Source organism: Thamnophis sirtalis, unplaced genomic scaffold (assembly GCF_051295495.1).
Source record: "Thamnophis sirtalis isolate CommonGarterSnake01/CBP01778 unplaced genomic scaffold, rThaSir2_p1.2 scaffold_8, whole genome shotgun sequence".
Taxonomy (NCBI): domain Eukaryota; kingdom Metazoa; phylum Chordata; class Lepidosauria; order Squamata; family Natricidae; genus Thamnophis; species Thamnophis sirtalis.
In genome coordinates this window covers 50,956,448-50,982,548 of record NW_028261388.1, presented here as the reverse complement: position 1 = coordinate 50,982,548, position 26,101 = coordinate 50,956,448, and the positions used below count along the sequence as shown (strand labels likewise).

The 26,101-nt window shown below is 41.6% G+C and overlaps 1 protein-coding gene across 2 annotated transcripts in view; it reads right to left on the bottom strand.

Moving 5' to 3' along the window:
- Positions 1-8,085: 8,085 nt before the first annotated feature.
- Positions 8,086-26,101, bottom strand: part of MRPS6 (mitochondrial ribosomal protein S6) — a 37,808-nt gene continuing 19,792 nt past the window's right edge. The window contains exons 1-3 of one of the 2 annotated variants that reach the window (XM_087721630.1): positions 15,641-15,679; positions 15,340-15,479; positions 8,086-8,941 (exon numbers count right to left, since the gene is read on the bottom strand). In XM_087721630.1, coding sequence (XP_087577756.1) covers positions 8,764-8,941; positions 15,340-15,479; positions 15,641-15,664 — 342 coding nt within the window. In that variant the 5' untranslated portion in view covers positions 15,665-15,679 and the 3' untranslated portion in view covers positions 8,086-8,763. Of the gene's footprint in view, positions 8,942-15,339; positions 15,480-15,640; positions 15,680-26,101 lie in introns of those variants that run through there. The other variant, XM_014068223.2, reaches the window with a different exon arrangement.

Genomic DNA, 26,101 nt, shown 5'->3' with positions numbered 1-26,101 from the left:
TCTCTTCCCTACAAACAAACAGACATATGTGATTCTAACCTTTGCTCCAAAGTATTTTGGGGACTAACCCTTTCCCATCTTGAGTCTAAGTAGTAGCATTTCCGTGGCAGAAGGCCTACCTTCTTCCAAACATAGGTCCAACCAAAGATCAAAATGGGCAAAATTGTTTTAAATTACCTTCTACCCACATGCACATTATTTAATTTTACATGATCAAGCAATTCTCTACTGTTCATAAACTTAAGGAAAAAGGAATTTTACAGAGCTACAGGTCACAAAATAGTTTGTTATTTTCCATGTACAGTATTGTCAATTTGAAATACATCATGTTGTTTAATAATTAATAAAATGAGTGATCAAATACCTTTTTGTTTAACATATTAAAAATGCTGACTTATAGTCCTTAGAGCAGCACTCTCCAACTTTTCCAGCTTTGTGGACCAGTGAGGGGAAGAAGGGATGGTTCCATGTGAATAGCGGGCTTCCATATCCTGGTTCTGAATGGGCCACACACCGGTAGTGGGCTGTGTTCCAGGGGTTGGGGACCCCTGCCTTAGAACACTAGAGCAGTTGGTGAGAAGGAAACCCATTGTAGTACTTAAAACCTCAGAAATTGATCAGGTCTTTTACTGATCGCCCAACCAATTTTGTAAATAGGCAAGCTTCCTCCTATGTTATTGGTAACAAAACCAATGAAAGACTCTTAGAATTCCATTCTTCCAAAACATAGTATTAATCATCACACATTCATTCAGGTGTTCAGTCTGGGTTGTGTCTAGAGTCCTTAACAAGGACCTGGGATAGGCAAATCTGGATTATACATTATTATATACTTTATTCATTAAACATGAAACTCAATCAACTGAATATTAAAAAATGTATCACAAATATTATTGACTGGTGCTGATAGTTGATACAGATTACTGCCAACATGCTAGGTATCAACAAAGTATCTTCTTAAGATGTACAATGTTCCAAGTAGCGCAGTCTTTTGCAGTTCTGCTGGTGTTGTTGCAGGAAGCTGCAATTTCTTGATGTATTTTGTAAAATTCTTGGACATGGTACCAAGTGCCCCAATGACAATGGGTATCACTGATACATGCTTCATCCATAATCACATAGTTTTGATGGCCAGGTCGTGATATTTTGTGATTTTTTTCCAGTTCTTTTTCTCCGACTCTGGCATCTCCTGGTAAAGCAATATCAATAAATTGTATGTTTTGGGTTTTGACAACTGTGATATCTGGCATGTTGTGTTCCAAATGACAATCTGTCTGTATTTGAAAGTCCCACAAGTTCTTCACTTTCTCATTTTTGACACCTTTTTCTACTTTATGTTCACATGACTTTTTGGATACAGGTACCGTGTTTTTCGGAGTACAAGATGCACTCTTTTCCCTCAAAAAAGAGGGTGAAAATCTGGGTGCATCTTATACACTGAATGCAGCATTTTTGGCCACCTGAAACCCTTCGCTCTTTGCAGAAATGGCTGTGCAGAGCCTTTAGGAGGCTTCCAGGGTGCTCCTGGGGGCTGGGGAGGGCAAAAATGAGCAAAAAATTGTTGGTTTTTGCTCATCCCCCCCCCGCAACCCCCAGGAGCACCCTATAAGCCTCCTAAAGGCTACGCAAGCCCTTTTTTTGATTAAAAAATGGGCCCATTTTTGTGAAAAATGGGCCATTTTGGGGAGGTATTTGCAGAGTGCAAATACTTTTTTAAAAAAAATTTGCTTCTTCAAAATCTTGGTGCGTCTTATACTCCGAAAAATACAGTATTTTTAAGGCAGCAAGCTGTAAGTATTGATGGTCCTTCATAAATTAATGGAATTCTATTTCAGCTTCAATAAATGTAGCTGATTGTCGGGAAAGATAACAATTGCAATCCAAAATGATTGGTGGGCCACCATTTCCTTAAGGTGATAGAAGTTCATTGTAGATCAGTTAAGGTTGCTTCCATGGTGGGATTCAGCCAGTTCGCACCTATTCAGTTGTTAACTTTCTAAGCAGTTTGGAGAACCGGTTGTTGGATGAAATCTCATTTTGTTTTTTCCCACTTTACAGGGGTAATCTTGTAAGGAAGGCAGCAAGGAAACATTCTGGTGTTGTTTCTAGCCTAATCTTTATTGCCCTGCTTACGGAAACTGCCTCTCTGGTTAACCTTTATTACATTGTAACAGCTAAGGTGAAGTGCCCATCGATGTGAGTGATTTTGAGATAGTTATGCCCACACGGTCACATGACCACCGAGCCACGCCTACCAGCTGGTCACTAGTGCAGAGAATCAGTTGTTAAATTATTTGAATCCCACCACTTGTTGCTTCCTTCTAAAACCCTCAGGCTCTGTGTCAGTTGAAAGTCAAATTGTTCACACTGAGCTGCTGTGGCACAGTGGTTAGAATGCAGTATTGCAGGCTACTTCTGCTGACTGCAATTTAGCAGATTGAATCTCACTAGGCTCAAGGTTGACTCAGCCTTCCATTTTTCCAAAGTTAGGAAAATGAGCACCCAGATTGTTGGGGACAATATGCTGACTCTGTAAACTGCTTAGAGAGGGCTGTAAAGCACTGTGAAGCGGTAAACAAGACTAAGTGCTATTGCTATTGCTATCTCACACCTTTTAAAGTAAAACAAGTTTTGTGTGTGTGTGTTGGGACTGGTGCTTAGGTCCTTGCTGTTGCATGCATGTTTCGCAGTACATTTGATGCTTTAGAGAGAATTTTACTTTTATTTTTTTTAAAGGTGGTTATATAAATATTAGACATTTATTATTTCTAAAATTTCTGTGAAGCAAATCTGAGTCTGGAAAGTGGTACTTGAAATAAAAACAAGCAATCAGTTAAGAAGATTCTTGTCCTTTAATTCACAGAATATTGAACAATATTAAAAGGAAAGAGGAGTAGAGAGCTTGATGAGCTCCAAAGGGGGTGACCATGGAAATTTTGATGGACATAGAAATTATGTTAGAAATTCCAACTATTCTTGGAGATTCTGATTTTTAGCTTGTAAAATGTAAAGAATGTACTCTACCAGTTAGTTATGACTCTTATCCAACAGAAAAATTGGTTTCTTTAAATCCATTTTAAGGAGACAATAATCAACTTTTAGACATCAGTGGAGACAGAACATGTTTGACCCAATTGTCATTGTGGTGTTTGCAAAAACCTTGAAAGCAGTTTGGATGGCAGGTAGTAGTAAACTGCAGCTTAGCACACTACTGCATTAATTGGACTAAAAGTATGATACACATTGGAATTGGGTCAAAGTGCAAGATCCTTTTGATTCAACTTTTTTTTTTTAAAAAAAGGAATAGTTTTCTCACTGAGATTAGTGGTCAGTAGATCTACTGAGTTACCTAGTATTGATGACACTGGCTCCAAATGAGTTTAGAAAAAGTATAATGCCCATTAATTACAACTATGGATGCTGTATAACTTTTATTTAAAGGCCAGACTCAATATGGAACCCCTCCCTCCTTTTTTCTCTTTTTTAGTAATTTATTCATGGAGAACCAGGGCAAATATCATTATCCTTTGGACTAAACTGTTGATACCTTTGCCAATTCTGATGTTGAAATTACCAGCCATAGGATATTTGCATTTGGTAATGTTTATTCAACACTCTTCAAGGATTTGCAGGAAGAACCAAACCTTGAACCACAGATGTGGGTTCCATCTTGATGGAAGATGTTAATGTTAAGAATTAACCCAAAATATGTGCTATCTATCTGAACTGCCTGGATGTGATCACTGTCTTGACAGGTAGGGATGTTATATGAGTGATATTCTGACAAAAATGAGAAATAACCAGGCATCATATCTCCTATATAAAATGCTAAATTTTTGCTCAAAATAGATATTCACCAATTTACTGTGCCACCTAGCACTATTCCAAGTAATGGTTTATATGGTTTAACCTAGAGTCCATTGGTGGCATTCAAAGCATTTCTTATCTTGGTGCAAGAAGACATGCTGATGATGTTGTGTTGATGTTCTTACCAGTTTTGGATTATGAATTAGTTTGCTATACTTGTGCATGGCTAGACTGTGAGATGGAGATCTTGTTTACAATTCTTTATATTGTTTCATAAATTCTATCAAAAACAAAATAATATTCTATGTCAAATTGATCAATACTTGCAGTAAAACTCTCACATTTTCTCATTTCTCAGTTTGCATGGAGTTTTTTATTGACAGGATTCAAACTGTCAGCAGATGAAATAATACTAATTGTTCTTGAGCAATATTAAGACCTATTTTTTATTCACAGCCCAGATGTATCCTTACAGAAAACTCTTACTGGATTTATTGATATTACTTTCATGTACATGTGAATAAGATGAAATTAAAGATATTTTGAAAATTCTCCCATGGGGAATATATTTGAGATTTTTTGCATTTAGCAGTTTCATAGCTTAATGAATGTTGGCAATTATGAAGTCCAACTTACTGTAGAGTCTTGGTCAGACTTTGTCATAAAGCTTTTGAAAATGTATGGTAATTGTCAGGATTGCTTCTAATCCACATGTTAACTGAATTTACAAACATGGCTTACTTTCAAAGAATCATAACTTTTCTTCTGACCAATTTCTCCTTGTATCAGAGCTAACCCTATTTAAACCACAGATTACGGTAAATGTATTTGTGTAATTGCACTCAAAGCAGGACTAAAATACAAAAATAGCCTCTAAAATGTTTAATTAAGTTATTGTTAGGAAAATGTAATTTAATTGAAGCACAAAGCTAACAGAAAATTAAAGTGGAAAAAGTCCCAATCCACGTTATAACTTTACATTGGCAAAGGAGACTTTAGGAACGCAGGAGACCTGTGGACCATGGATTACCAATCTGTTGTGTAAAGTTAATAATTCAATTTAATAATGCATTTCAACAATAAGCCTCAAATAGACATGGATAAATTAGAAGTAAATTCCTAGTTTGTCTTTAATACATATGTAGCATGGATGGAGTCAGGATACTTGTGTGTCTATCTCAGGGGTTGGCAACCTTAAACACTCAAAGAGCCACAAAGGTCCTAACCCCTGTTCAATTCTGGAGCCACCCAGAAGTCTGGTTCCCCCACCAGAGAGTTTCCTCCTAACACGGCATCCTTTTTCCTCTACCTGTTCTAACCGAAAACACTATCAACTGTGGAGCTGATCGGAAAACCCACCCCTTGCCAGTGTCTCCTCCTGGCACGCTGTGCTTTCCCCCCTCCCAACCGTAAGCTTCTCTCAAAATTGTGGCGCCGACTGACAAGGAGCCACAGCAGAAAGATGAGCCATATGCAGCTCCAGAGCCATGGATTGCTGACTCCTAGTCTATCTAGTCATTTCTGTTTATTCCATAAGAATTAGTAAAGATGGCATGCTAAAGGTCCCTTCCATTACTTTAGGTTAATGTATGGGGCCTAGAGGTTATGCTTTCTGTTGTAGCAACTGCCCTATGGAACAGGATCCTCTAAAGATCTGGATGACACTGACTCCTCTGGCTTTTTTAAAAGCATTAAAGATCTGCATGCACCTTCAGGCACTGAGTTGGGAAGGTTAAATTAGTCCTCTTAGTGATTTTGTTGATTGATCTGTACTGTTCAGGACTGGATTTTAGACTCTAGGCTGTAATATGCATTATTATTTTCTATTCTTGTATGTTTCATTGGTTTTAATCCTCTGTATACCATCCAGAGCCACTGTTTTGAGATAGGCAGCTACATAAATTGTCTAAATAAAGAGGCAATCCTCCTCCTCCCAATCTCCAGAAAAACCATTGGCCTTAACTGAAAAATATTGGGATATGAGGTTTAACTTTTATTTTGTCTTGAATATATAAGATATGTTCAACCAAAATAAGACACATGTCAATAACTTAGGATGTTGATGGGTATTTCATCTGACTTCTGATGTTGTTCCTTTAATGAAGCTGAAATAAATACATAAACTAAATGGAAAGCTGGAATCGTATTTATTCATTATAACTATGTCATACTTCCAGAAAAAGCGATGGATTGCTACTATTCTTTTGACTTGGGAATTACGCTACAAATCTGACTTGGAAAAAAGTCCAAGTGAATCTTGAGTAGTACAAAGCCCTTGTCTGGGGAGAGGACCATAGTAGCATTGGTGGTAATTGACCTCATTGATCAATGAGAATTTTATGACTAGACATGGCAATCATGGTATTTTATGAAAGACTTTAAAAAATTTTATTTCAGAGCTCCAAAAATTGTTCCTTTTTTTGAAAACAGAAAAGATACCGCTGATTAGTTTTCATTTACAACCCTCTTCATTTTTCCCATTACTTATTTTGCCCTTTCTTACCACCCAAAGGAAAAGACCCCTGAAGAACAGCTGAAAGGTATCTTTTAACTTGTAGCCTAAGAACTCTCTCTCTGAAGGGCAATTAAGATTCTTTCTTTTTCCCAGTCCCCCTTAATTTTCAAAGTTCTGGAAGCTTTTCAAAGCACACTTGGAATTTTCAAAAAATAATTTGCACATCTAACTATATTTGGTTTCAAGTATTTTACGAGTACCTGACATAATCCTTGCCCAACAAAGCTGATTTGAATCCAAGAGGACTGTATTGTTTGTTTCTTACTGGCAAATACATTTTATGGAAATCTATTTCTAGTTATTTAAAGGACAGTGCCAAATGCTGGTATTTTGAAAATGCTAACCTAATTAACTATAGCTCTGATTGACTCCAGATCTTGAAATATCATAAGGTAAAGGTTCCACTCGCACATATGTGCTAGTTGTTCCCAACTCTAGGGGGTGGTGCTCATCTCCGTTTCAAAGCTGAAGAGCCAGCACTGTCCGAAGACGTCTCCGTGGTCATGTGGCCAGCACGACTAAATGCCAAAGGAGCACAGAATGCTGTTACCTTCCCATCAAAGATAGTTCCTATTCTACTTGCATTTTTACATGTTTTCGAACTGCTAGGTTGACAGAAGCCAGGACAAGTAACGAGAGCTCACTCTGTTATATGGTGCTAGGGATTCGAACTGCCAACCTTTCTGATTAACAAGCCCAGCATCTTAGCCACTGCGTCCCTGAAATATCATATAAATATGTAAGTAGGAAAATATGACCTACTACTTTATATACAACTGTTCTTCTCACCTGATTAAAAACAACATTTTCTCAGAAACACTTTTATCCTTGGAATTAAATCAATGTATACTCCAAAGAAAACTTCAGTTATTTGGGCTTTGAAAAACTAATGCATACTGCAAACCTTAAATAACTAATTACAGATCTGGGCAGCAGAGAGACTCAATTATATTTATATTTGGATTAAAAAGGAAACTGCATACAAGGACAAGTGGAGGAATTTGAAAGAAGTGAATGTATTTCATTGTAAGACAGCCACAAATAGATCATAAAGATATTTCTGATGAAAATATTTGCTCATGAATACAACCATATTACAATATAATGCTTTGCTATAATTGAGAATGGACAAATTTCCATTTTTTGTTTTAACATATCTGTGTCTCTCATCTTGATGTACATGTCACTGAAAAATGTGCATTATGCCTTATTTCCCCAGCTTTTTCTTTAGCACGTTTTTTTTATTTTAAATTTTTTAGACAAATTTGTATAACATTCCTTAACATTAGCAGAATTTGCCCACATTGATTTCTACCAGTACAGAACCAGCAATTTTTCTGAACTCAAGTTTTTTAGTCTGGGACATAATTCTTCAAGAGTTTTGATTCCTTGAGTGCAATCTGCTCAATTTGAAGATCTATTGGATTCCTATAACAATGAATCAGAAAAGGAATTCCAGGCTAGGGAAGATGGCTCAAACAGATATGGAGCAGATCTGTTTTCTTGGGGTAGACTAACACCTGTTTAATAGCTGATGTCTAATGTTGGTTTTTAAGAATTTAAAATCAAAACTACTATTAAATACTTAATTATATTAAATGTGGCCTTGTTTTTTTTTGAAGAAATAACCATGTGAATCTACTCTTTTTGTTTAATGTCTAGTTAGTTTTAAGGAAAGGATTTAAGGATTTCCCAGTTTGGTAGATAACATATTGATATATTAAGGAATGAAAAAAAGCAAAATATAGAAAAAATGAATAAAATGAGGCAATTGTCACAACTTTATTTAATCAATTCATTTACAGAGAATGTATTTAAAGCTGGTATAATGATGAAACTGATTCAACTATCAATGTTATGTACTTATTGTAGCAAGAAAATAAGATGTCCATAGAGATTACATTTAAGAATATAATAAAATAACAAGACAGTATCTTCCCTTATTTTGAAAACAAAAATTACATTTTAAACTGTTGGAATTTTAAAAAGCTATCGTTTTTTTTTTAACTTCCATTAACTCAAACTCATTAGATTTTAGCTGTGCTGAATGGAGGAAACAATATGCCAGAGAACAGACTATGTAGATTGGTCTATAAAACTGATTTTTAAACATTTTATTGTAATTCTCAACAATTTCATTTAACATTTTACAGTTTTTATTAATGCTATATCTAAATGATACAAATGCTCTTAAAATTGTTTACTTGGAAACAAGTTCTAAAAAATATCAGGATTAGCTTTTTGGGGCACAGCAAATTTAAATAAGAGAAGCAATAAGAAGGGAGAAAAAGCTTTCTGATTTTCAAAAATAACAAAAATAAGAGTAGAGGATATGGGCTTTATAGTAGTCAAATTAAACTAGGTTGAAACATCATACCACATCTCACGCATGCTTATGGTTAAGTTTGAATTAATGATAATAATATTACTATCACTTTTGGTTATTTCTTCTTCTGTAGTTCTTCTACATAATTGACTGGAATCATGCCTATACATTCTTCAGTCGGCTCTATACGATGTCTTAAAACACTAGATCTGATTATATCAATGTCCCGTTTTAAATGGTCCAATAGTTTTGTAATAATTATTGGAGAGGAATCAAAGTCTACCAAAAAATACCTGGAAATAAGAAAAAAACAGTTAAAAGGTTTTATATTAAAAGACATAATATATACTATATCTTGTGGGCACGATGAGACTCTAAACCAATGATGTGCTTGACCCCATCCTCGGGTTCAGCCTGAAATTTCTACAAAAAGTTTAACTAAATTTAAGCACGAATAGCAACCATATATATTACACAGCAAGTTAAGTACAAAAACTAGAGTACAGTTTCTAAAATGTCCTCCGATAGTACTGCCAAATGGTATGAGAACCCACAAAGAGGAAAGTCAGAATTTAAATATTTATCTATATTATTTCCCTTTTTACATTATATTATTATATATACTTTATTCATTAAACATGAATCTCAGCCAACTGAACATTCAAAAATGCATCACAAATACCAGTGACTGGTGCTAATGGTTGATATGGTTTGCTGCCAGCATCCTAGGTATCAACCAAGTACCTTCTTAAAATATAAGATGTTCCGAGTAGCGTAGTTTTTTGCAGTTCCGCTGGTGTTATTGAAGGAAGCTGCAATTTGTTGATGTACCTTGTAAAATTCTTGGACACGGTGCCAAGTGCCCCGATGACAATGGGTATCACTGTTACATGCTTCATCCATAGCCATGTAGTTTCGATGGCCAGATCGCAATATTTCATTATTTTTTCTAGTTCTTTTTCTTCAATTCTATTGTTGTTGTTGTTATTATTAATTATTATTATTAATTATAATTATTCCCCTCAAAAGAACAGTACTTTATCATGTTTGAGGGGCTTGTGTGTTTTAACATATCCAATGTACATTAAATAATTTACATTTTTCTTAGACATTTTTCTCTATTCATCTTACACATCTCATGCTTTCTTTGGATAAGAACTTCCAGGGAATTCATGAGTATAGACTAGACTGGAAAGTAAAAAAAATTCTAAAAAAGCAACAGCAAAACCAATTTCATATTATTGCAAATGGCATGGCTGCATCCACGAAGTTACCAGGAGTTGAGCTTGATGTTACTCCCATTTAAAGGCTGGGAGTAGAAAATCCTTGCCAGTTGTTTACAAGTTTTTCAGAAATATATCAACAAATCTATCTCAATGTGCATATTACAAGACAGTAATTCTTTAGAATGAGCTGACTGTTTTATTTATTCTTTTGAACAATAAAAACTACCTTAGAAACATCAATTTTCTTTTGTAAATTATAACATGTAGACTTAAACAAGCAAAAAATATTGCAGTTTAGAAGCTTGGCTAATGTTCTGCCTGTCAACAGAAAATAGATTATCAAGCCAGCAACAATTGCAGTTTTATGCATCCCAACAATTTTGCAATGTGCAAAGAAGCATCACAATTGCCTTCACTTAAAGCAATGAACTGTGAATTGACATGTAAATATTCTTTTGGAATTGAAAAGGGAAAGGAACCAAGATCAAAAGTTATTCGCAGAAATGCAAGACAATGAATGAAATACAACTCAAATTCTCCATAGCAGTCCATGCCAGCTATAGTTTTCCAGAAATGTTAAGACTACAACTCTAGTGGTTTATCTTAGTTGCACTAATAGAAACTGTAGCATAATATGTCTGGATGGCATTAGGTCTAGGGGAGAATGTTCTAGAAGAACTCAGTGGTATTATCAATGTAGGAGAAAAAAGATCAATTAAATCCCACTAATTCATTGCAAACCCACCATAATTCTGTGTTTTGCATATAGATGGGCAATGAAAATATGGAGTAATATTTGTACTCTTATTTCCCATCAAAATATCAGCTACAAAGAAGAAAAAAATGTCACAGAATTATTTCTTTCAAATTAAAAGAGACGCAGATATCTAATTTTACAGATACCAAATTAAAATGTATAGATTATAAAGATTATAAATTTGATATTGATATTATTAATTTATATCAATATTACATTTTATGAAATTCAAATATATATCAACAAGCTATCTTCCCACAAGAGACTTTTAAAAAATTAATCAGCAAAAGACAAGCACCTGGACCAAACCTTTCTCACAACCCTAATGGGAAAACGGTTCTCAGATGATTCAAATAATTCTACTGTGACAGAATGCCCATGGGACAATCTGTTTAGAACAGGGCCAGAAAAGCTGTGTTTTATGCTGAGCTTCACCTTTTTAAGAATATATCATCATTATTTTTAGGCTCTGTCATTGAACACTTATAAATATAGCTGATTATGAGATTTGGAAGGGGAGTAGAAAAGTGCCTTGTCTACTATCTCTCAGGCCTCAAACTGGTTTTCTCAGAGGTACTCAGAATGTTTGGTAAACAAACATGGAAAAGATCAAATTACCAATTTTAACATCTGAAACATGGTTGACCTAATATAGGTTAACAGTATTCCCTAGGAATATTATAGAAGGACAAATGGAATGCAGCTTTCCATTTCAGTCCCATCTTCCCATTCAATAAGACAGCAGGTACAAAGTAGAGGACAGGTACAAATTAGAACAAGAGGCTCCTCCTAGTACAACAAAGGAAAAACATACACATCAGGGGTGAAATGCTACCAATTCAGACTGCTTCACTCAAACCGGTAGTAAAAAAAGCTATCGGTTTGCCCGAACTGGTAGTAAAAAATGCTACTGATTCAGCCAAACTGGTATTTTTGACAATCAGCTGTGACATGCAATTTATATTAGCTAGAAAGCAGGATTTCCTGCTTTCTAGCTATCTAAATTGTGTGGCACAGTGGGTTCTCCCCGCCCTCGTTGTTCTACTTATCTTTGCAGGCATGCTCAGTAGGAGACTCCACCCATCTGCCCAGACATCATCACGTCCATTTTTGACACTCTGTGCATACATATTAGGTCCTGTGCATGCATGGAGATGGCGTGTGTGAGTGGAGCGAGCGCTCACATTTATGAACTGGTAGCGAAGGTAAGTAGATTTCACCCCTGATTCACATGTCTATTCAATTCCACTGAATGAGGAGGAATTTATTCTCATGCAAATACGGCCTTTGTGGCCTTTTTATATATCCACTGCAGTTTAAATATTCACATGCTTCGTAAAATATTGTAAACCCCTATTCTACTTTTAGTATCCAGTTCTAGCATCCAGCTGAGCAAAAACACATTTATATAAAATGACACCCAGAAGAAAAATATGTAGTACAGTGCTAAATAACTGAATGTTAATGGTTTAATGTGCTGGAAAACTAGCATATCCTACACAATAATGAGCCACAATTGAAATTCATATGAATTTTAAAAAGATTGGATCAGATCTAAAAGTCCAAATCTATTACAATTTTCTTCTCCATTGCAAATAAAAAACTTTTATGAAACCTATCAACGGAATATAAAACAACAATCCTGAACTATTCTGGCCCCTGAGCTCTAAGGCAGGAACCATTTCTTTTCAAAGCTGCTATGTAAACATGCAAGAATCACTGGATTTCAAGGCCATTAAATTTATCTATTTATCCAGGAGGGCAAGTAGGTGAGACTATATAATGTTAGTTAATTTTTACCTGCCTGTTAAGCAACTTGTTTAATTTATAGCAACAGATACAAGTGACAGAATTAAATAAGTTTAATAGGACGGATATATTTTAGTGTTTTTTATAGATTTATATCTATATATGGAAAAACACGACACATATACATGCCTTTTCATGCACTGGTTATTTATTAATCACTTCCTGTCCTATCCTGTTTCATGATACATAGGCAGTTTCCAGTGACAAAACATAAAAGTTTTGGCTCAAGCCTGACAAGACACAATTTAGATAGAGCCCATTGTGAAGAATATGTTATGCAGATAGAAAAAGCACAGCTGCAAAGTGCCCCCCTCTCTAATGGAGTCAGTGAAGAATGGAGGTCCCAGGCAATACCATAGTACCACATGAGTTCAGTTAAGTACAATTTATATGGTTCTTTAGAAATAAAAAACATTTAGATTCTAACAGAGCTCACAGCAGATTTGGTTAGTACCATCCCAGTGTCCAGCACACTGTCTAACAATATTTGTTTGAACCAAATATTTTACTGCTTGCCTCTCAAGGAAACAAATATGGTCACTGGATTATTGGAACCCTGGTGGCGCAAAGTTAAATGCAGTATTGTAGGCAAACTCTGCCTACCGCTTGGAGTTCAAGCCTGACAGCATTCAAGATTGACTCAGTCTTCCAAGGTTGGTAAAATAAGGACCCAGATTGTTGGAGGCAATATGCAAATAATGCTTACATTGTAAACTGCCCAGAGAGTGCTGTAATGCATATAGGGTGGTATATAAGTCTAAATACTATTGCTATTCTGTTCCATTATTTCTCTGGTTGATTCTACCCTGGCTAAAAACAGCCTCTAAAAATTCAATTCTCCCCATTTCTCAGAATAGTAACATTTCTCTACAACAGCAGTTTTCCACAACAGTAAAAGATGCAATTCGTTTCATTGAGGGTCGCATCAAGATTGTGTTTCACTTTGGGGGGGAGGGGTGTAGCCAGGGGGGCATGGCCAGCTCAACATCACTTGTGTTGGGGGCACCTGTGGTGGCCACTTTCGCTGCCTGAGTTACCATGGGGCAGTCCTTCATTGTTTCCAGAGTGGCCCCGCAGGCCAGATCTAAGCACCCTGTGGGCCGGATCCGGGCTGCGGGCCTTGAGTTTAACACCCCTGACCTAGGTGATATGTTGCAGTTTGTTATTTTGATTATTTTCAGTATTGAATGTCGTCTTTATATGATACTAGTTGTTTAACAATGTTTCTCTCTCTTTATTGACAAGTTGTCTTTCATAAGGTATTCTTATAGTTTTAAAAGAGCCAAGGTGGCGCAGTGGTTAAATGCAGCACTGCAGGCTACTGCTAGATCAGCAGGTCAGCGGTTCAAATCTCACCGGCTCAGGGTTGACTCAGCCTTCCATCCTTCCGAGGTGGGTAAAATGAGGACCCAGATTGTTGGGGGCAATATGCTGACTCTCTGTAAACCGCTTAGAGAGGCCTGAAAGGCCTATGAAGCCGTATATAAGTCTACTGCTATTGCTATTGCTATTAAAAGTCATTACAACAAAATATCACCTAAATAATTAATCCTGTAAATAATTCTCACTATGCCATAGATTATCATAAAATGGCATTTGGTTTTGCTCATAACATTTGCTTTAAAATAAGCAAACACAGGAATAATTAAATCGATTTTCTCCTTTACTTATTCAGAACAGAACTTGAAAAAAATCATTTTTTAACACTTTAAAATCTTAATTCAGTGTTGTATCGGCCAATGATATTATACCAGATGAGCTTATCAATTTTATTTTGTTTATTTATTTATTATAAATATAGAAATAGAAATAAATAAATAACAAGCAGAATCAAATTTAGCCTTTATCATTATAGTTATCGGATAACTATATCAGATAAACCAAAGAGAATGAATCAGTTCTGATCCATTTAACAATAGCACTTAAACTTATATACCATTTCACAGTGCTTTACAAACCTATCTAAGTGGTTTACAGAGTCAGCATGTAGCCTCCAAAAATCTGGCTCCTCATTTGGAAGGCTGAGTCAACCTTGAGCTGGTGAGACTGGAACTGCTGGCAATTGTCAGTCAGCCTGCAATACTGCATTCTAACCCATTGTATCACCATGGCTCTTCAGAAATACATACATATCATATTGAAACAAAACTGCTAATCTGGATTTTAAAAAATCTATATAACAAATATATTTCTTACTGAAGGGAATATAGCATTTTGGTTCTATGTCTGCAATCCTATACACGCTACATTTACTGGAAAAACAGGAATTGGAAGAACTATTAAGTAGAAACAAGTAATGAAGTCAATGTGACCAAAAAGAACTATTCCATTTATTTATTTGGGGGAATACTCTTGCATCTCATTTTGCAGTTATTAAATATTGATTAATATAAATTAGGAATATGTATATCATTTTGCAGTTATTTGCCTAGAACTGCAATTGGAAAATGAGTAACTATATGAATTGATCTAATTAACAAACTAACAAAGAAATGTCAGTGATTTTCATTCATTGAAATGACAGTAATGACAGTATATTTCAAACGTTGGATGCAACTGAAAGAAGTGATATGTATCCATAGGGAAGAAACAAATGCACATAATAGCTTTGACAAAGAATCATCCTCTCCCCTTAAGCAATTCCTCAATTTGGGTATTCTTCAGATTTATTGTACCACAATTCCCATTACCATCACTAATTTAATGTATTGGTAAAAGACAGCAGTGTAGTTTAACTAATCTGTTAGGCATCAAGTTTTGGGACACTTTAGGAACAGCTAAGGCAATACCAAAGCTCTAGTTCCAGTATTGTTCTTCTGTAGATTTCTGTGATTATCATAACTTCTTTGAATTATATTCAGTCTAGCAAAATTACATGCAAGAATTAAGTAGCTCATACCCTCCTCTGACGTGATGCTGATCATGTGTTACAATCTTATATGGCAGCATTCTTTCTCCCAGGTTTTCCAAATTCCTCACCACTGCTCCTCTTTCTAGCAAAGTTTCTACTGTGCGTCTCAGTGTTGCAGCTGTCTCTGGCTTTAAACAGAAAGAAAAAAATAGTGTAGTCAATTATCATTTATTTTACTTTATTTACTAAAAACAATTGGGGGAGAATGAAAACATAATGAAAACAGAGAAAATGCTGTGTGTGGGCGTGTACATGACATTTTTTATAAAATGCTTTCAACAAAACTTACCCATATTATATCGTAATAGTTCATGTATAATTGACATTCAATTGATTCATTCAAAAGGCACAAGTAACAAATCTTCAATTTAGTGGATAATTGGTGCCAAAATGACCACTGGCTTCCCTGAAGGGTCCCTTTTCTGTGCACTGCGGGAGAATCCAAGCATGGGTTAAATTAGTCTGGTTGCCCTAGGACTGAGGATTTTTTTTTCCTTGCCATGCTTCCTGGTCCTCCTTAATGCCAGATTTTTGACCAGTTCTGGTACCAGTGAAGGGTGATGATGTGACAAGAAAAAACCTGTCCAAGTCCATGTGATGGCCCTGAATCCCTGCAGCCGGAAACCCTGGGCAGGGTTGAACTCTCCCACAGTGCACAGAAAAGGACCCTTCAAGTAAGCTAATGGTCATTTTCCTGTGCACTGCTTGGAGAGTCCAAGCATGGGACATACCCAAGTTAATTGTCACTAATACGGGAAGAAATTCTCCTGGGATTTGGTCGTGGAAACAACCCCCTGCAGAACCCGCCTGCCGAACGATGCCTCGGCTGAAGCAAACATGTCCAATTTATAGTTTCTGACAAAGGGCGATGGGGATGACCACATAGCTGCTCTGCAGATTTCGTCTATTGTGGCCTGGGTTGCCCAGGCAGCAGTGGTGATGCAGAGAAAAGTTTGGTAGAATCACGTCTTGCACCCTATGGAACCATGTGTTAACTTTTGGGATGACTTTTGGGTTAACTTTCGGGTCCAGGCGAAGTACAACTCTGTCCATATGTATAATACATAGGTCCTCTCAGATAGATATAGCCGCCAGCTCTGATACTCTCCTTGCGGATGTTATAGCAATAAGAAAAACTGTCTTAAGAGTGAGGTGCTGGAGAGAAGTCATCGAAGAGGCTCAAAGGGAGCTGAAGTGAGGGCCTGTAGAACCACCCGATAACTGCCAGGTTGGGTACCGGTGAACCACCAGAGGATGCAGATTGGAGGCACCCTTGAGGAAGCAGTGGGGCTGAGCCGAATCCCCAGATCAAATGGTGGAAAAATGATCACTCAACAGCGATCTGCAGGGAAACGGAAAAGTGGCAAAATGGCCAATAAAAAGGGCACAAAAAACTCCCTTTTTAAAATGGCCACCACTGTAAGTGACGGTGAGGAGGGAGAAGATGGCAGCCGTAAGCTGAAATGGCAGCCACACTTCTCCGCAGTGAGGCAGCTTTTGTATATTGAGGGCGGATGGAAGATGCAGGAGCCAGGATTCAAAAAGACAAGACGTTTATTGAATACAAAGAACAGATGACAGCGATTCAAACCCACAGGAACTGCGCCAAGGTATTTATAGGGAATTTGTAACTGTTAGAACCAATCAGGAGCCGAGTACTGTCCAGCAACTGCTGACGCAGTACCTTGGCCAATCAGGGGGTGTTAGCTGGCTAGCAACAGGCTATGCTGCGTCCCAGCCAATCAGGGCGCAGCATAGGCTGTTGCTGGCCCTTTAGAATATTTTAGAGTATTCTACATCCCTTCCCCCCAGTTCTGCGCATGCCCCCAGGTGGAGCATGCGTAGTTGTCCAAATAGGCGGGGCGGCGCCGGACCCGCCCAGATCTCCTCAGTTCGCCTTCAGTCGTCGGAGGGGTAGGACCTGCTCGTTGAAGCTCCTCCCCAAAGGGAGTGGAGCTCCGAGCGACGCCATCTTTGGACTGCCCAGAAGGCGGGCTCACCGAAACAGGTAGGCGTGGCCGCTGTAGGATAATCTCTGATTTTACCCAATCTCCCAAAACAATGCAAGCTAGAGACTATCACATCTTCAACTCACCACCTATCAGTCTCCCTAGAGCAATAGTACAAGATTGAAACATTATTAATATCCATTTTATTACAGCATGCATTATTTTCTAATCATTGGTTATCCCTCCCCTCAGCCACATTACATAATCCTTGACTTACGACCACAATTGAGCCCAAAGTTTCTGTTGCTAAGCAAGATAGTTGTTAAATGAGCTTTGCCCCATTTTACAGCTTTTCTTGCCACAGTTGTTAAGTGAATCACTACAAGTTGGTAACATGGTTGTTAAGTCTGGTTTCCCTATTTATTTTGCTTGTCAGAAGGTCACAAAAGGTGATCAGATGGACACTGCAACTGTCAGTAATAGCAACAGCACTTAAGACATATATTGCTTCACAGTGCTTTTACAGCCCTTTCTAAGCAGTTTACAGAGTCAGCATATTGCCCCCAACAATCTGGGTCCTCATTTTATCCTCCGTGGAAAGATGGAGGCTGAGTCAACCTTGAGCCTGGGGAGATTCCATCTGCCAAATTGCAGGCAGCTGGCTGTCAGCAGAAGTAGCCTGCAGTACTGGATTCTAACCACTGTGCCATTGCGGCTCATAAATATGAACTAGTTACCACTTGGTTGAATTTTGAGCATATGACCATGGGATGCTGCAACTGTCATAAGTATGAAAAATTGACATTTTTCAGTGCCATTTATCTTTGGTGACTAAACAAATGGCTGAATGTTGATGACTCCCTGTATTTAAAATATCTATTATTTTTTTTAACTAAAGGTGCAACTTACTAGTTCACCCATCTTTCCCAGCTCTACAATATTCTTTCTGGATAAACCAATCAGGACTGTAAACAGTATTTAAAATAGAGTACTACTGAGAGATGTTCAGTACTGTCCTTTCAATTCCTTCATGACTCATAATAGGGAATTTGCCCTATTATGAGTTATTTGCCCTCACAACTGGTGTACCTGAGTTGTAATTTTCATTAAATTATTCAACATGATCAAGTTGTTTCATAATTAGTCAAATGTAGTTTAAAACCCACCAGTGTTTATGTACTATTAGAGTAAGCAAGCTATGGGCCCATAGCTCCCATTTCTATGAGTATTAGGAACCATTCTAATTGGGGGGGAAACAATTAAGATCAGCAGATTGGTTGCCCACCATTTAGAAAAATGAGCAGGAATGCTGTGCTATTCTTTACTGTCCTTAATTTCTCAGAAGTTTGTAATAGCATAGATCATAGTATCTCATTGGGATGCTGTACTCTGTGTCTGAGATTCTGCAGGCAGTCTGGAAAGAGAAACACCTGACAGGTGAGGAAGTCTATGACCGCGCCTAGATGTTGGATGTGTGTGCTCGGCTCCAGCTGGCTTTTGGCCAGATTCACCGAGAAGCTGCAATGTGCAGAGTGAATGATGATACGTCCAGGTAGCACTCCAGACAAATCGGGTGATCCCTGAGATGCGCCGCTACCACCGCCAGGATCTTCGTGAAGGTCCTGGATGCAGCCGAGAGACCGAACAGCAGTGCCTGGTACTGGTAGTGCCTCCCGTCATAGAAGAACCTCAGGAACCGTCTGGGAGCCGCATGAACTGGAACGTGCAGGTAGGCCTCCTTTAGATCTATTGACGTGAGAAGATCTCCCCACCTGACTCAGTCCAGAATGGAGTGGAGCGACTGCATCTTGAACCTTTTGTACACCAGATGCTGATTTAGACGTTTCAGATCCAAGATTGCTCTCCACCCCCTCTTAGCTTTTGGGGACTAAGAACAGTATGGAATAGAACCCCTGCCTCTCCTGTTCTTTGGGGACGGGTTCTATGGCTCTGATCTGGAGAAGATGAGCAATTTCCTCCTGCATAAGGGACTTCTTCAGGGGACTCTTTGCGGTTGGGCACCGGATGAACGTCCGTTGCAGAAAAGAGAGGAATTCTAACACCAGGCCCTTCCTTATTGTGTTGAGGACCCAGGAGTCCGTGGTGATCTCCTCCAACACGTCGGTGTATAACTGTAGCCGACCCCCTATGGGAGGACCCCAGTGATGGTCACTTGCCCTTATGGAACTGGCAGGAGTTGTTCCCACCAGGGTATGTCTTCCGAAAGGAATGCTGCTGCTGCTGCCTGCCGCGTGACCCAAAGGAACCCCTGTCCTGATTCCTATCTCCACCCTGGGAATAGGGTCTCTGATAGGCGGAAGAAGTGGACAGCTGGTTGGTGTCTGGGGACCGAAAGGACTGCTTCCGAAAGGAACCAGCAAGCTTCCACTTGGCCTTCATGTCGGCTTGCCAGTGACAAAGCCACAGCAGCCGACGTGAAGTGACATTGGATGCCAATGCCCTAGAGCAAATTTTGCAGCGTTCAACGAGGCATCCGCCGAGTATTCCACAGCCGTAATGATCTTACTGAGGTCATGCTTCCACCAGGATCCCCCGGCGGGAGGCCTAACCCTCAGCTGCCTGAGCCAAAGAAGGGACGCCCTGATGAAGAAAGAGGCCGAGGTGGATGCCCTGATAGCCCAGGCAGCCACCTGGTGCGTCTTATGACAGGCCTTCTCAGAATGCTTATCCTCCGCCTTTAGACCTTCCAGGAGGTCAGCCGGCAGGTTCGAGGTCGATCTTAAGGAAACCACCAGCGCATCCACCTCGGGCAGTTTCGGCACATCCTCTATCTTACTCTCCATGGAATAAAGGGATTTATCCCCTCCGCTAGGATTGGTCAAGGTTCCAGGTTGAAGCCGCTGACTCTGGACCATGTCCAAAAACAGATCTGGAACTGCAATTAGCTCCTGAGTGGGAACAGTCTCCTTGAACAAACCCTTCTTGGGATCCTTGGTAGAGGAGGATGCAGCAGCCGTAACCTTAGGGGTAGAACCTAACTCGGTAGCCGCCTTGGCCTTGTGCAATATAGACTTAAATAATGTTGGTTTGAACAATCCAGTAAAGGCTGGCTTGTCGGGAGGCAAATCCTCATCCTTTGACAATTCAAAACTTCCAGCCTCCTCCTCATCCTCCCAGACTAACTCCTCCATGGCAACCAAAGTGCCCAGAGAAGCCAGAGCCTGAGCCTGAGCGGAACTCGAGGCCTGCTTAGACCTGGGGGTCCCAGATGCCCCCACCTCTCTGTGCTTAATGCCTTCAGCAATCCCTTGGGATATTGCAATGGAGATGACCTCCCTCATCTTCGCAGACAAGGCGGAGCCTTTGTCCTCCCTAGGTCGAGGCCTAGCTGGACCAGGCCCGCCCCTATGCCTCTCTGAGCTGGATCTCTCCTCAGCAGGAAGGATACCTTGGAAGGGCCCCAGCTCCTCCCTGATAGAGGAGCTGGGGGAATCGGGGTAACCCCAGGATGCCTTTGGGGAATCACCCTCAGATCCTTCGCCCATCAGGGAAGGGGACCTGCTGCCCTGGAAGGAGTGGGAGTCCTGCATTTCCCCATGCCACGTGGGCGAGCCCACCTCGTGGCCTACAGACACCAGAGACCCTTGCGGTTGTGGGGCATTAACCTCAACAGGTCCTGCTGGTCAGGAACCCTCCCTGGCCTTGTCACCAGTCCCAGAGGTCCCCGGGGAGGCCTTCCTACAGGCGCCCTTCCCTCCTTTACTTCCCTTGGTTTGAGGCCCTAGCTTGCTGCGTTTAGCGGAGGGCCCTGCCTGCGCCTCCTTTGCCTCCTTGCCGTCATCTGCCATGATGTTCTATGCAGACCGGAACTATCCCTGCAACAGCTGGGTGCCGGGCAACCAGCTAGTTGGCAAAGGTGTGTCCGCAGACCAAACAGGGAGGAGAGGGCTGCCCAAGGGCCGGATTCCCTCCTCCTGCCTCCCTCGGAGACTTCGAGCGGTGAAGAAAAAGGAAGGCAGGCCTGGCTGGCGCCCCGGACAAGGCCCGCGTTCCTGGCGGTGGTCTGCAGCTGAGTGGCTTAACAAGATCCTCTCCTCGCTCCGACAGTGCGCAACTGCTCTCTCTGTCCACAAGGCTCAACCAAAATGGTGGCCCATGTGCGTGCAGCTGCAAGCGAAAATGCACTAACTACAAAAATGGCCGCGGCCTCTCCCGGGCGAGAGGAACACCGCTGCCCTCACCAGAGCGCCCAAGCTCACCGCGCAAGCTCACGACGGCCTGGTGGAGATCAGCAACAGTCGGGAAGCCTCCCACCGTCCCCTCGCTCGCTGGCCCACGCCGGACAAGCGACCTCTTGTTCCTGCCCATGTGCGACCAGTGCGTGAAGAAACGGCCCGGAGCCCACTCAGCAAATAAACTATCTGTTAGTCGATCTTCCGATCCTCATAGAACACCTGAAAGAAAAAACTGAAGCAAAACTTAATCTCAACTAAAATTCAACCAATTTAGACTATATAGTTAACGTGGGGAGTCCAGTTATCTGCTCTAGGACTGGAGCGCTCCCCAGAACAGTCCAAACCGGCGGACTGAGTTTTTTAAACTGAATAATGGAGGCAGGTATGGCCAAGAGAAAAAACTCACTCAGTCCTAGGGCAGATAGACTGTGTTAACCCACGCTTGGACTCTCCAAGCAGCGCACTGGAGAACACGCTCCACTGCTTCTGTCCTACAGTTGAGCGACGAACCGCGACAGCTCCGTGACTATACTACAATCAAAATACACGTTGCCACGGAGCGACCCAGAGGGAAAGTTAAAGGGAAGATCACAAAAATTCCGATTGGAGCGCTGCTAAAGTGACTGCATGAACAGCATTGATATTGATCTTATTGTTTTTAGCGTGGGCTCCGTGGCGATTTAAAAAGAGTGCAAATCACCATTTTGAGAGGCTCCTGTCAGTCTCTGTCAGTGGTGAGCATGGCGGCTGCTCTTAATGCTGAAACTTACACAATGGCGCCAGAGTTGTCTGATGAGGAACAAGTAATTCAGTCACCTGAAGGGGCCTCAGTGCCTCATTCCTCCCCCCAGCCCTTCACAGCTGAAGGCAGGGAATCGAGCAAGGCTAGCAAAACTGCAAACCGCAGTTAAAGCAAAAAAAAAATCAAAGAAGTCATCTAAGCCCAGTTCGCGCTATGAAAAGCAAAAGGACAAAGCGCTAGAACGTATTTATAAGAGAGCAGCCAGTAAAAAGGGTTCTTCCACCCAGCCATCTGATCAGCCACCTCCAGCTCAAGGCCAATTATCATTGCTGCTTTCCCCCGGAGGCAGGCAGAATAGGGAGGCTGCTCTTAATCCCATCTTCCCAATTGATGTCTCAAATATCTAGGGGCCTGCTCAAGAGCCTCAGGCCCCTCTGCCTGTTAGGGATGACCTGCTTCCCCCAGCTGTCCAGAGAATGGATACGCTCCCATCCACCTCCACCGCAGCAATTCTGGGCCAGGCACATCCTATGTATTTGCCTAACTTCCAAGGCATTATTGCCAGTGTCATATCACAGGGCATCACAGCACGGTTGCAACAACGGGATGCCCTGGCACAAAGATAGGCTACTGCCCCTGTACCAACACCGCCGGCTTCTACCCCAGTGGCGCCCCCTGCAGGGCAGGCGATATCTGATCAGGAGGACCAGGATGATTCCTCTGAATCAGAGGAGGGCAAGCTCAAGAAGGCTGAGCTATCCGAGGATGAGGGCAGGGATATGGAGCAAAAAGCCTTCTCAGGCCTCTTCCCAATCCTTGCTATACAAAGCCAAAGTGTGCCTCAAAAACTGGGTCCCAGCAAGCGACTTCCACCCCTCGACCAGCAACTGTTTGCGCTGAAGGCTTGCATCCTTGTATTCTCCCAGCTGAAACAGTGCCAATGCCAAAGATATTTGTGGATTTAATTCAGCGTCAATGTGCGGCTCCCATCTGGGCCAAGCCCCTCCGCCTCAGATAAAAAGTTTTTCAATATTGCTAATGAATTGGTGCAGTTTCTGTCTATCCCTACTATAGATGCTCCAGTAATCACTCTTTATATGCCAGCCCATATGCCAGGGGCTCCAGAGGACGTCCTGAAGCCAGAAGAAAAGAAGGCAGACCTCACATTGCAAAGAGGACACCAGGCAGCTGCTTGGGCGGTCGGGGCCTCTACCACGGCCTCCTTTTTCACCCGACCCTATCTTCTTTGGCTTCAGGACTTGCAACGGGGTATTCCCATCGTGGATATACGCGCACACCAGGACATCACAAAGCTAGTGGCAGCTGTGCAATTTGCTTTGGATGCCACCCTGTCATCTGCCAGATTTGCAGCTAGGGCCATGGCTTCCTTGGTGGCGTCCCGCAGGCTCCTGTGGCTTCGGCAGTGGCAGGTTGATGTGTGCCACAAGTGGCAATTGGCTTCTGCCCCATTCAAAGGCAATTCTCTCTTTGGGGATGTCTTGGATCCCTATCTGGGGGAGAATAAGGAGAAGAGGAAGGTCCTCCTACTGCACCTAAGAAGGGCTTCAATTGTCAGACTCCTTATCCCAGGCCTTCTTCCTTTCGAGGGCAAGACTTTGGTTCATCCTTTTGGAACCAGGACTATGGTTCTTCCTTTTGGGAGACGGACTATGGGAACCAGGGATATAGGCAGCAAGGAGGTTACTCTTCCAGGCAGAGAGCCCAACCTGACCGCTATCAGCGGGGAAAGTCCTCAAGGCGTCCCTTTCGGGGAGGGGGTACATTATTACTGCAAAACCTAGCCCCTCGGGGGCCAGTTATCCAATTGGGGGTAGGTTAGCCCTCTTGGCTGATGTGTGGGACACAACCACCTCCAACATTTGGATTAGATCAACTGTTATAGAAGGGCTTGCCCTTGAGTTCATCTCCAACTCCCCATGGCTCTTCAGGACCTGCCAGTCTCATCCAACCCAGCTCACAGACATCTCATGCAGGAGGCGGTCCAACATCTCCTCGACATACAGGCAATACAACTGGTACTGGCGGACAAATGCGGGCTGGAGTTTTATTCAATTCTCTTTGTCATTCCTAAGGCCTCGGGGGGCTAGCTAGCCATCCTTGATCTTAAAAAATTAAACAAGTTCATTTGTTATAAACGTTTCAAGATGCATTCTTTGCATACCATTTTGGGTTCCATCAGATATGGTGATTTTTTAACTTCAATTGACTTAATGGAGGCCTACCTCCATATTCCGGTTTTGTCCCTCCTTAGACAGTTTCTCTGTTTTTCTTATCTGGGGCAGCATTTCCAATACACTGCCCTTCCCTTTGGACTGTCCTAAACACCTCGGGTATTTATGAAGGTGCTAGCGGCCTTGGTCATGGCATTACGAGAGGTGCCTATTAGAATACAGGCCTACCTTGATGACATTCTTATTCAATCATTGTCACCTCAGCAGGCACGAAGGGACCTGGCAACCACCATTCAGGCCCTTCAGGATCATGGGTTCTCGATCAACGTACCCAAGAGCCACTTCCATCCATCCACCAGGTTGGTGCATTTGGGGGCATTGATCGACACAGCCAAATGCAGGGTTTTCGTGTCCCATGATCGACGGGACTCTCTCTGGGCCTTTGCAGTTCAGGCATCCAGGGTATGCAGGTGTTCCTTGGCTTCCCTCTCTAAATTGCTGGGGACCATGGTGTCAGCCATTGGGATTGTTCCATGGGCGCATTTGCATTCAAAAGACCTCCAATGGTTCCTCTTGCCTTTTCAGAGGAGACTCTTAAGCTGTTTCTTGACCAAGGTGCGCATCCCGGCGGGGGTCTCCCGTTCCCTCAGGTGGTGGACATCTTAGGCCATCACCAAGGGCCGACTTTTCAAGAACCAGGACTCTTTGATTGTCACAACAGATGCCAGTCTTTTTAGCTGGGGGGCCCATCTTCAGGCCCAGGTAGCACAAGGCCAATGGGATCACGTGGACCGCACCCACAATATCAATTGGCTGGAGTTGAGGGCGGTTCACCTGGCTCTCCACCACTTCCTTCCATTGGTGGCAAGCAAACATGTGCTTGTGTTATCGAACAATGTGTTTGCCAATGCGCACATAAACCACCAGGAGAGTACCAAATCATGAACGAAGCCATGAAGTTGGGACTTTGGGCCAAGATGAACTTGCTCTCTCTCACGGCAGAGCATATTTCGGGGGTGGCAAATGTGCAGGCAGATTGGCTCAGCTGCGAGGTTCTGGACAATGCTGAACGGCACCTGCACCCCTTGATTTTCCAGGACATTGTGGACAGATTTGGCATGCCGGTGATCAATCTATTCGCCACCCCCAACAACACCCAGCTCCCATGGTTTTTCTCTTGGTTCCCAGCACAACAGTCAGAGGTGGACGCCTTGCAATGCAGCTGGCCACTTGGCTTTCTATACGCCTTTCCCCCATTGCCTCTTCTTCCCAGAGTAATCCAGAAGATCATTGCGGAGAAGGCCGAGGTCATGTTGGTCGCCCCCCCCCCCTGGCCACGCAGGACTTGGTTTGCCGACCTGCGGACACTCTCGGTGGACAGACCCTGGAGGATCCCTCGGGACAGGATCTCCCTCAGCTAGGGGTTACTGGAACACCCAAACCCTCAATGGTTACAGTTGACCGCCTGGCGCTTGAGCAGAGCGTCCTAAGGGGGGACAATTTCTCCTCCAGAGTCATAAAGACGATTCAGGCCGCTAGGCGACCATCCACTGACAGAATATATGATGCCACCTGGAGATCTTTTTGCTCCTGATGTTCTGGTAAGACATTAGAACCTACTAAGGCCACAATCCCTCACATCCTTGAGTTTCTGTAGGTTGGTTTGGATAA